Source organism: Ctenocephalides felis, unplaced genomic scaffold (assembly GCF_003426905.1).
Source record: "Ctenocephalides felis isolate EL2017-DRISC unplaced genomic scaffold, ASM342690v1 CF-g0.4_SCAFFOLD_01492, whole genome shotgun sequence".
Classification (NCBI taxonomy): Eukaryota; Metazoa; Arthropoda; class Insecta; order Siphonaptera; family Pulicidae; genus Ctenocephalides; species Ctenocephalides felis.
Genome location: NW_020537646.1, coordinates 38,797,483 through 38,809,317, shown reverse-complemented (window position 1 = coordinate 38,809,317; position 11,835 = coordinate 38,797,483). Strand labels below are relative to the sequence as shown.

General features: G+C 30.5%; 1 protein-coding gene across 1 annotated transcript; it reads right to left on the bottom strand.

Annotated features, from left to right (window-relative positions):
* Window positions 1–4,505: 4,505 nt before the first annotated feature.
* Window positions 4,506–10,841, bottom strand: LOC113370032 (importin-5-like). The gene is made up of 16 exons (XM_026610683.1): window positions 10,538–10,841; window positions 9,716–9,865; window positions 9,307–9,533; window positions 8,790–9,117; window positions 8,448–8,659; window positions 7,959–8,190; window positions 7,444–7,707; window positions 7,162–7,357; window positions 6,907–7,056; window positions 6,553–6,726; window positions 6,163–6,467; window positions 5,944–6,084; window positions 5,503–5,838; window positions 5,242–5,426; window positions 4,850–5,069; window positions 4,506–4,774 (listed from the first exon to the last, which is right to left on the bottom strand). The coding sequence occupies exons 1-16, from the start codon at window positions 10,616–10,618 to the stop codon at window positions 4,679–4,681; spliced, it is 3,297 nt and encodes a 1,098-aa protein (XP_026466468.1). The 5' UTR covers window positions 10,619–10,841; the 3' UTR covers window positions 4,506–4,678.
* Window positions 10,842–11,835: the final 994 nt, after the last annotated feature.

Below are 11,835 nucleotides of genomic sequence, written 5' to 3'. Positions count from 1 at the left end.
GGAGGGAATAGTTTATAAAACCAATAATACATCTGACCTTTACTGGAACGGGTTCTCCTCTCCTGGCACAACACACACACCACTATACACAAAGTGGGTCCAGCGACTAGCGCGTGGACCCGACCGAACTCCTCAGAGGAGGTTACAATTCTTAATGCTATTTTTCAACCCAGACTGGACCTTATATTGGCATCCCTATTGGGCGTGGTGGGGGAGCGTCATTGCACTGGTGGTTATGCAACCCTTTTGACGACAATACCGATTGTCGTTACAATATAATATAATATGTATTCGTTTTGACTATTAACTGAAGAACTGAGGTTTTCCTTATTAACTTCCCGTAGGGTGGTAAGTTATAGCAATCGCAAAAGTTCAAAAATGAAAATGTTTATACTACGTTTCAGAGGTTTCTGAACATTTTGGCATACCTTAGAAAAAAATTATGTTTATGAGTATGCGTGTATGTGTGTATCGATACAAATTTTCATCGACGATTTCACGAAACACCGATCAACCGATTTGAATAATTCAAAAAACATTTGATTCTTATTGATAAGGAGGCGTGCTGATTAGTTTTTGGCAAAGGCAGGTCTAGCCGTTCCAAAAATACGGGACAAAAAGTGCCAAAAGCGGTAACTCAGTTTTTAAGAGAACGGTGTGTGTCATCTTAATATTTCAAAAAACATTTTACTTGTTTTGACATGATGAAGAACGGAAAAGCAGTTCCAGCGGTTTGGGAGATCTGGTAAAAAAAAGTAAAGAAAAATGCTATTTGGTCAAAAATGGTCATTGGACATATGCACATCAAATTATCAAATATTTGATGGAGATTTAAATAATGTGTATCATTTTTTTTACATTTCTATGGGTTCCGTAACGTCGTTTGTCTGTTAAACGGTGAGGCGGCGCTTACGCGCTTCGATATTTCAGGCAAAACGGCTGAACCGATTCTTATAACTTACTGATTTTTGGTAATGTAGATACAGCCGTTTTGGAGTTGCAGAAGAAAGAATTATGTACCAATAATAAATTGCGTTACTAAGTTTATACTTGATATACACACATTTACACATTTAATTATTAAAGCTGGTTGTTGATAAAGTTTCAATTATAAATCAACAATACAAAATTGAAATTGTGTCATTAAATACATTTTTGAATACCCATTTTAGCGTAGGCCAGAGCGGGGTTTGTCCAAGGGTAAAAATGTCTACCACTGATGTCTCAAAAACAAGTAAAGTTAGGTATTTTTAAAGAACAATATTTGAAAGTATAGGGAAAAAGATGTATTATCAGCTACTGATTCTTACGACGTCGCTATCGGGAGATAAACGGCAATTCATAACAAACGTATTTTCTTCAGTAGTTATAACTGCTATATAAATAAATAAGACTATAGTTTTATTCGTGAGCACTGTCATTTAGTTTACAAAACCTTAATATAACTTTTATGTATACGTTATTTTTTGTTTTATAAGACGAATTGTTATTAACTTCCCGAAGGAGAAGTTTATGTTTTCATCAAAAAATCCGATTTGCTAATTTTATGTTTTCTCAACGTTTCAAGCCATTCTGAATCGAATGAGACCAAATTTGGAAAAAGTATGTGTGTGTGTGTGTGTGTATGTGAACAGATTTTTTGCCGTAAATCGACGTTTTCTCGAAAACGGCTGGGTCGATTTCAAAAATTTAAAAGCCATTCGATGTATCTCGACGAGAACTATTGTTTGTCAGTTTTGTGCGACGATCGGCCAAGCCGTTTCTTTATGAATGGCAGAAAAGTGAAAAATTTTTCGTCTACGTTTTAGCCCGCAATTCTGAATCGATTTTGAAAATTCAAAAACCGTTCGAAAGATATTGATTGGGAATCGCGTTGATTAGTTTTTGGTAGAGATCGGCCAGGCCGTTTTCTTGTAATGAAGTTTTTAAAAAAAAATTCGACGATTTTTATGATTATTTTTTTGACGATAGATACCATAGTCTTCTTAGATCATACTAAAATATTACGGCCCTACGACAACTGGTTCAGCTTTAAAAATTCGTCAAAGTTTGCAAAAATCAGTATGGTCTTTTTGGCATTTGTCAAAATTAGACTTTTGATCGACGTTTTCTCAAAAACGCCTGAACCGATTTTAGAAATCTAAAAGCCATTTGATGTATTTCGGTGAGGACTATCGTTTGTCAGTTTTGTGCAACGATCTGACAAGCCGTTTCTTTGTAATTCGAAAAAAAGTGTTAAACTTTTCGTCCACATTTAAGCTCATCCTACCGAACCTATTTTAAAAAATCAAAAACTGTTCGAAAGATGTTAGTTGGGAATGGTACTGATTAATTTTAGGTGAAAATCTACCGAGCCGTTTTCTTGTAATTAACTGATAAAAAAAAAATTTAAGCCGATTTTCATGGAACTTTTTTTGGCGATATACATCATGGTCTTATAGAACTTACTGTAATATTACGGCCTTACGACAAGTAGTTTAATTTTACAAATTCGTCAAAGTTTGCTAAAATTATTATCGTTTTTTTTAAAGTAGGATTGATGAAGTATATTATTTACACATTTTTTATGATTAAGTCGATTATTTACACATATCGGAAAGTTCATGTAACTTGCCTCAAGGCTAAATACCAAACCAACTAGTTTTTAACTTAGATTCAACAGATTTTTATATATCCTTTATAAAAGTTTATAATAGTAAAAGACCAACTAAACTAAAATGTTTTTTGGATCATTTCAAATTGGACACTCCGTTCTCTCACCGTCCAACCGTTATCTTCAAAGCAGTTGTACCTACTTTTGCCAAAAACTAACCAGCACGTATAATTTTTGAATTAACCAAGTCGATTGATCCGTATTACAGAAATCGTCGACGAAAATTTGTAACCGCACAAGTATGCCAAACTGTTCAGAAGGTTTTGAAACGTAAAAATATATAAGAACTTACCCTACGGGAAGTTAAAAATGAAATCGGTTTAGCCGTTCTTGATAAAACGTGGACGAAAGGTTAAAAATTAGACTCCTGCACATACACACTCATCCATACGATACAAACCATGAATACATATGAGTACATCATATTCTAATATTGTCTAATATACAAACGATTCAGAATGACTTGAAACGTAATATTGATCGAATGCTACTTGCATTTTCATGTTTACCTTTGATATACTTAATTACTTGTTTTCTATTTACGCTTCTTTATTAAATTACTTAATTAATATATAGCTAATATAATTAAAAATATAAGTAATGCTTGATACATAAGCAGTCTATTTTATTCAAATTGACAATGAGAGAATGCTACATGTGTTATTAGTGGTATAGGCATTTTACCATTATAAATGAACTGATATAATTTGAATCCACAAATAATTTTTTTACCTAATTAATTTGCTTTGTAAAAATAATGTATATTTTATGTTATAATTGTGGTATGTATTCCTGAGATATATTGTACATTTTGAATCACTTAATTTCATATTTTTAATCTTAATAAATTAATGTAATTATATATGCTTCAAACATCGAGTAAAGTCAAGAAATTGACAAATTGTATAATTATCTTAAATAAATTTAGTTTCAAATTCACTGTTTATTAATATGTATTACTGTTACTTATTAGTTATTTTCAAAAAGTCTTTTAATCAAAAATTGCTTGTACAGTCAATATGTTCTGCAAGATTTCTCTGCTAAATGTATCCTACAAGATGAGATACAAATATTGAATTCACAGGATTGATTTTTAAAGAACACATTCACATTTATTAAACCAAGTATAACAAAAAATTGACTCATTAAAAATCCTTTAAGTTTCTGCTTTTTTAATTTGTTTTACTATGTGCTAAATTTTCTAGCAACTTCTGTCTTGGCTAACTACTAGTTTTAATACATATGAATGAACTATCTTTGCAAATATTGGTCAGGATGTTTTTTTATTATGGTTTAAAAAAATTAAATAAAACCCTTTGTTAAAATTGTTTGTTGTATTGATTGCATAATGAAGGAAAAAATACAAACTTTAATTTATGCTAATCTTTAAAACTATCAAGTGTACAAAATAATTAGACATATTTTTTTGTTCATATAAACAATTCATTTAGAAATTCTGCTTAAATAGTTTAAACAATCAATATTTGCATTTTTATACTGAAATCATAAATATTACAATTAATTAATAAAGATATTCTTTAGTATTTCTATTTCGTTTATTTAGTTCATAGTTTCAGTACATCACTATTATATTTGCAATCACATAATTAGTAACTAAAATTAAATTTAGCAATGTCCATGCTTTAGTAATATAAATTCGTAATTACTTTTTGTATTCAAATGTGACAACAGAACTAAGCTCTCACAATTAATTTTAATGTGATAGTTCATATACATATAAATTATATAACAAACACAATTTCTGAACAAATTTTCAACTGTGATTCAACAATTATATACATATCAAATGTTTTTAACAATGTGTTACAAGAAAGCTTGTATCGATCGAATTGATAATTTTGGAAACAACACTGTTGTTTGTTAAGCGTTTAAATATAACAAAAATTTAATAAATAAATATTCTAAAGTGGTTTTATCATTTCAACCGCAGTATAAAAATAAATGTATAAATTGATTCATGAAGGAATTTTTATACCCATGTTTTTGTGTTAAATATATAATGCTTTAAGATGTTGGCGTTGCTTTCATTGCTTCAGATAGGGCTTCTTGTTGTGATGAGTTCAACACTGATAGACATGCATTAAACATTTCTTGATTGCTCTATAAAATAACAAAAATTCAATTAATAATGAAATATATTTAATATGAAGTATATTACAAACATATTTCATTTACCTGTACTTGTCGAACAATATTCACCATTCGTTTGGCAACATCATTTTCAATGGAGATTGCATCCCTAAAGAAGGCCTCAGCAATTATTGTTATTAATTTAGGCAAATTATTATTATTAGGTCCTAAAACTAATGGATGATTTGCTTCAATTAGATCACATAAATAACCATAAACGTATTCAGCTTCATCTTCATCTTCAGAAACAGGCAGCCAAGACAGCCTAAAATATAATGAATCACATGAAGCAAATGGAAGTTTTTTTTTCTATCAATAGGAAATAATTTACAGTAATTTCAGAAAAGATTAAGCCAAAATAAATATCAATATTAATTCATATTCATTTTTATCATCATATAAAAATTAAATAACATGGGGTAATGTTGTATTCTCACCAGTGGATGATGATGTCATCAACATTTATTGCACTCGAGTTAAATTTCAATATTTTTGTGACAGCAGATATGGCATTTTCTGTAGGATTAACATTTTCTGGAGCTCTACTATTTGGGGCATTTATTATTTCCATCAACCTAGGAATTGCTTGAGCACAGGCTTGGCTAAATTGTTCTCCACCAAACTAAAATAAATCAATATAAGACCATACAATTTTCTGCACATACTTGTAAAAAACCTATTACAAAAATATATAATACCTGTCCGAGGACACCGCAACCATAAGCAGCTGCTTGTCTCACTTCAGCTGAATTGTCACTAAGAAATTGCAACATAGGAGCTAGGAAAAATTCTTGATATTTGGAACATAAGGGTCCAGCAAATTCAATTGCATCGTCGAATATACATAGACCCCATTGCCTATCAGACCATGGGCCATCTGGGTTGAGTAATTTAACAAAATGACCACAAACTTGGTCAAAGTACGGTATAAAAGTAGCCTTGTAAGATAAAAACAAAGCATGGATCACATCTGCAACTCTGGATAATGTGTAAATATCATCTGAGTCTTCATCACATAATTGCTCTTCTACAACCTGAAATTTTTTATTAATTTTAATTATTTCAAAAATTGCTTTTAACTGCAATACACTTAAATGATCTTTTCCATCAAGTTTAGTTTATTATAATTTTGAACTCACCTCATCATAATCTTCATCTTTCCGTTTTTCTAATCTTTCGGTTGCTCTTTCAAAATGTTCATTCATCATTTTATTTATAATTGTTAATATATCTTTCATATGTTCTTCTGATAAACATCCAGCTCCCAGTGTTTCTATGCACTGAAATATTTTGTATATGATAAAAAAATCATGGTATAAAAAAGTAGAAGTAGGTGAAAAGTTTTTAGTCATACATACTTTTGATAAGGAATGCATTAATTCAACAGTGACTTCATTTTCCGGTTCAGTATCAATAGCCTTTATCAGTTCTGGGCAAATGTATAACCACATCCCTTGTAAATATTGGGGACCTTTGATTTTTGCACAATCTAATAGACAAGGCAATGATTCTGCAGCTGCTGACCGGACACCATCATGGAAATAAAATTTAAGCATGGGAACCATCAGTTTAACTACTTCCTCTGCATAATCAGCAAAACCTTCTTTCAATTCTCTTGCATAGCAAACCAACATTTCACAAGCTGATGCTTTATCTTCCAAACCTATGACAAAAAGAGGTATAAATGCAATTATATATAAAAAAATAATTATGTTATTAATAAAAGATAAGTTTAGATTTTATTTTACCTGCAGTCCTTATACCAAAGTTCTGTTGCTCTCCAAGATTGACAAATTGCCAATCTTCATCACCATCAACTTCTTGCAAATCATCGTTGTCTAATAAAGCTACTTCAGGTTTCATGGAGGCTGTTCTCATTACAGGACCCATAACAAGTGGCAAATATTGTTCAAATTGCTTACCTATTGGCAGAAGGAATTAATATTTATTTGAACAATGGCATTGTATACTACTATAATTGTTTCTATCATTTATTTATCAGAAAAGATTAAGCCAAAGAAATCAACATAATGTTCAGTTGATAAATTTTTCATCATAGACATAAGCACAAAGATGTTAGTAATATTAAGCGAATGCAATACCTAAAATTTTGCATATTCTTGCCCATGCTGATATCAAATATGATGTTTGAGGATCATCATCAGGCAGCTCTCCTTCTGAATGAGTTTTTAGGAGCATATCCATCACCTCACTGGCATCACGCATGAATTTCTCTGCACCGACAGCCAAACCTAAATAGAAATAAATTTAAATAAACACTAATATCTTAAGATATTGAGAAATATCAATCCTATGAAAATTATCATTGTTCCAATGAAAGTAAATTGAACACATACCAATAAGACTAACACACTCAATGGTCTTTCCCCGCAACATTTTCAATTCATCTGTGTTTGCATTTTGAATTATATATTTTAAACAAGGCATGAGTCTATCGTAATATGCCACAAACTCCTTCTCAGATGTATCTGCTACTGATGCTATTGTAGTAACTACTTGTTCTAGAACTAATTTTGTGCCTTTCTCCACTAGCTGTAATGTTAATATTGAAATGTTGAATGTTAAAAAAAAAAAAAAATGACTAATATATTTTTAAGATTTCAGTTTAGAATATATACCTCCTTAAATTTGGCAGTTAAAATAGCCTCAAGTTTAGCCATTATACTTTCTAAATATTGGGTCAAAATATTTTTTGGGCAATCTTCACTAAAGTTAACTAAAGCTGCACCAGCATGTGCTTGAACTCTGGGATTCATGTTGTCTTCTAATACCATAAGTAATCCAGGCACAACTTTGCTGTGGAATTTCTTTTCAAAGACTGGAGCAAAATCTGTTGACATTTGACCAATAGCATTGCAAGCAGCATATCGAACTCGTGGGTGCTGAAACATAATTTATATTATCATCATGTGTGCTCATTGAAGTTCACAAAATAAGCAATTGAAGGCTATGCCTAATGCATAATAGATCAAAATCAATAATAGTTTTCACAAAATTCAACCTTCAAATATACTGAAACAATTTCTTATAAAAAAAATGGGATAGCAACAAGCTATGCTCTTTGAATAAAATTATTTTGTATTTTTTAATACAATCAGGATTTGAGTAGTGTTATTGTGTATTTCATACTTACTGGATCTTGCAAGAAGTTGAGCACTCCATTCATAATTTCATCCAACATAGATTCCATTTGTTTATGACAACCTTCTCCAACAGCACTGATAGCCATTAAAGCGGCATGCCTTTGTTTCCAGTCTGCATGGCTTAACATAGGTGGTATGTTTTGAATTACCAAAGGTAACATAGTTTTACCGCCAAGTCCACAAGCCAATCTGTCCAGTGATGATTCAGCAACAACATTATTACTGAAAGGAATAAGGTTTTATTTAATATTGTTTTATATTATCATAAAAAATATAAAAGTATACATTTCAAGTCAGATAGCGCATATCTAATTGCCCAATAACAATATTTGTCTCGGACAAATAATGCTTTGAACAATTACCCAAGCACATGCTCTTTTGGGTTTCAGGACCCCTACGCAATTCATCATAATAATTATCAATAGAACTGAAAACAACAAATAATTTTCATAAAATATTATCAATCATTTGCTTCTTACCATTCACTATCATCTTCAATGATTTCATCTGATATGGCCCAGTCATCTTCATCATCTATGTCACACATCATTTGCAAAACAAGTGGAACTAAGGCTACAACGTACTTTCCAGTCACTTTACGAACCATTGCAGGTGCTGTTTCAGATAATGTAACCATAACTTCAAGAGACAACTGTCTCCATGAATCATCCATATTGGTATCAGCAAATGCCTGAAATATTTATTATAAATGTACCAAAATATTTACTTAAAGTGGTGAATCTTATTCAATTCGGATGAATTATGAAAAATAGTTAAAGAGCTCTTCAAATCAAAGAATTATTAATAAACATAATAATTACCTTCATACACATTTGGAATATAGATTCCAATTCGGATCTAAGAAACTTTGGTGTAGATTCTGCTAAGTCAATTACTACTTTCAACAAGGCTGTATCATCTTGTTTCTCAATACTCTCAGCAAGTACTTGCAAACATCCAGGTAAGAGGTCAGCAAAGTGTTTATGTATCACAGTATCTTTATCATGTAGTATTATAAAAGCTCCTACTGCTCGGACTGCTTGAAACCTGACATCATAGCCAGAATCAGGCATCAGCGACTGCTGTAGCATTTGCTTGATCAAATCTAAATATCTTGGCTGTTCATTGCCAAAAACACCAGGCACAGACCTAGTTTATAAACAACAATATAAGTATGCATAAAAGGTGAGCACAAAAGTAAGATTTAGTGATTTCAGTTTTATCTATGATTATTTTACTTCAAAAATTCAATGGATAAATATACAAGGATTCTGTTTGTTGCTCCATAAACAAAAATTTTAAGATTTTTGTAAAATTATTTTAAAAATTAAGTCTTACGTAAACATTCTTAAAGCTGCTTCTTTCAAGTGTGGATTAGGTGCATTTGCACATTGAAAAAGATATTGCAAAAACTCAGGCCATTGGTTGTTCCCATCATCATCAATCAAGTTCCGTGCAACTTCTGATACAACATCACATACCTTACGTCGCATTTGTACTGATTGATCAAGTTGTATTGTTAGTAAAACTTGTTCCTTTAATTGTGCTTGTGCTTCAACTGGTATCTAAAATCAAAGAATCAAATATTGTTAATTGTTTATGTAGTTAACAAAAGTGAAATTATTTTTTAAGCACAATTATTTCAAACTTTAATGAAATACGTTTGAAAATAGCATTGCTGATTCTTAATCATTTGTTAAAGATAGACATTGAATAATGATATTATATGGCAATATGTTAAAATAACCTTAGAATAAAAATCCATAAATTCAGAGGAAAATAGACGTCTGAGCAGCACAGCTGCCATTGTACGTGCTTCTTCAGTCATTTGCCCATTGTGTATAGCTCCCAACAAATATGTCACCTTGGTTTCCACAGGCATATTTGAATAAGCCTCCTGCGAAAAAGGTAAAAATTAGTTTTAGATATAACATTTAAAACAGTGTAATTACACACAGCTATAATAAGTTTTTTTTAACTAACCAATATAAGACATACATCTCACACTACATGGTTCTAACCTATATTTTGCTATATAAAGCAGAACAGAGAACATACCAAACTTTGTCGCTGTACAAAATTCAAGTAAAAAGAAAAATTATTTCCGTCTCAAATATTTGGTATTTTTTATATTAGTGATTATATATGATATTAGAATTGAAGAAATTTGTAATTGATAAAGGCACAGGATATTTGACAAGACCTGTATTGCTACTAAATACTTATTAAAAAGTCTTTACAAACGCAAACAAGTGCCCTTACTAAAGCTTAGTAAGGCGGGCGCCTTCAATAATGAAAAATGGAGGGAAATATGCAAACTACACCCTTAAATAAAAAAGCCTTGAAAATATATTGCAAAATAACGTAAACGATAGTATGAAATAATATAATGCTTAAATGCTCTGCGTATGACGCATTCAATATAGTGAAATTAGTATTAATTACGATCGGCAAAAAATTCATAGAAAGCATGCTTTTTTGAAATGTACTTTTTAAGGAAAGAAATGATGGATTAGCAAAAACAAACAATAACACACGTTCCTAAAAAAAATCCGAGCAGATAACCTACCTCAGCTTTTGTCCTGACTTCATTTTCAGTCGATAATAGCGTATTCAAAAGCTGGTGAAATTGTTCTTGATCCGCTGCCATGATGTTTCAAACTAAGTGACCACAGAATGTTGCCACGCGATATACATATACTCACTTACAACTATAGATTTTAAAAAAATATTTACTTGCTAAATAAGTGAAAAATATAATACGATACTGGGCATGTAAATTTTGTTTATTTAAAAAAACGTCAAACGAAGCCAGCCTTCTATTCGCTGACTTTAATGTGTGAATAAATATGCGTCATATTTCGTTTCGTTGGAAATATCCTTCCTGAAATACCAACAGGATTTTTATTGCAATGTGGAAACATTTAAAAACGACATTCGTCTAACTTCAAAGGAGAGATAAAGGGCAAGCTGGAAGGATCAATTCACACATAGATAAAAGTAGAGTATATTCACATTAAAGAAGATTAGATTCACATTTCTTTATTCTATCGATCAATTATACTCTTTTTTTAATATCTATGAATTAATTTTAATATTGTTTAGGGATCAATTATAAACAAACTATTAACATAAATGATGAATAATTATTTATGCTTTTACAATAAATGATTAAATTAAAAATTCAATATAATATACCATATTATAACTGAAGATATCATTATTATATTTTATATATTATATCGAGGATAGCTTATATACAATAAACATAAAAAATATATGTTTGTTGTATATATATAAGCTATCTTCAATAAATTATGAAATGTTTCTGTCTAAAGCAACATTTTTCAAGTTTCCGTAGGGTAGTTATAGTAATGGGCCGAAAATCGCAAATGAAAACTTTTGCATACCTTCATCTTTTGAAGGTTTTTGAACATTTTGGCATATATAAAAAAATCAATTCGTAATGACTGGGAGAAGTGGAGATTAGATTTTACCAAAGGCAGGTCTAGCCGTTTCGGAGATACCGCGCTAAATGTGCCAAAAATAACAGTTTTTGAGAGAACTATGCATCTGATTTCAATGATTCAAAAAAATTTTTGCTTGTTTTGACAAAGTAATTACTTTTGAAAAAAAAATTAAGAACATTTTTTTTTCTCAAAATATTTTTTTTGTATATCGAAAATAATTCTGGTTAAAGTTCTAAAGCTCACTTATATACTTTAAATAAATAATTTTAACTTTGTAATTTAATTTATGGAAACCCTTATAAATATTAGAGAATGTTACAGCATTTATAATAATCTGTATGAAAACATTTAATATTTCTCAAACATATTTCGTCACGGTACGGAAAGTTTCAGCAAT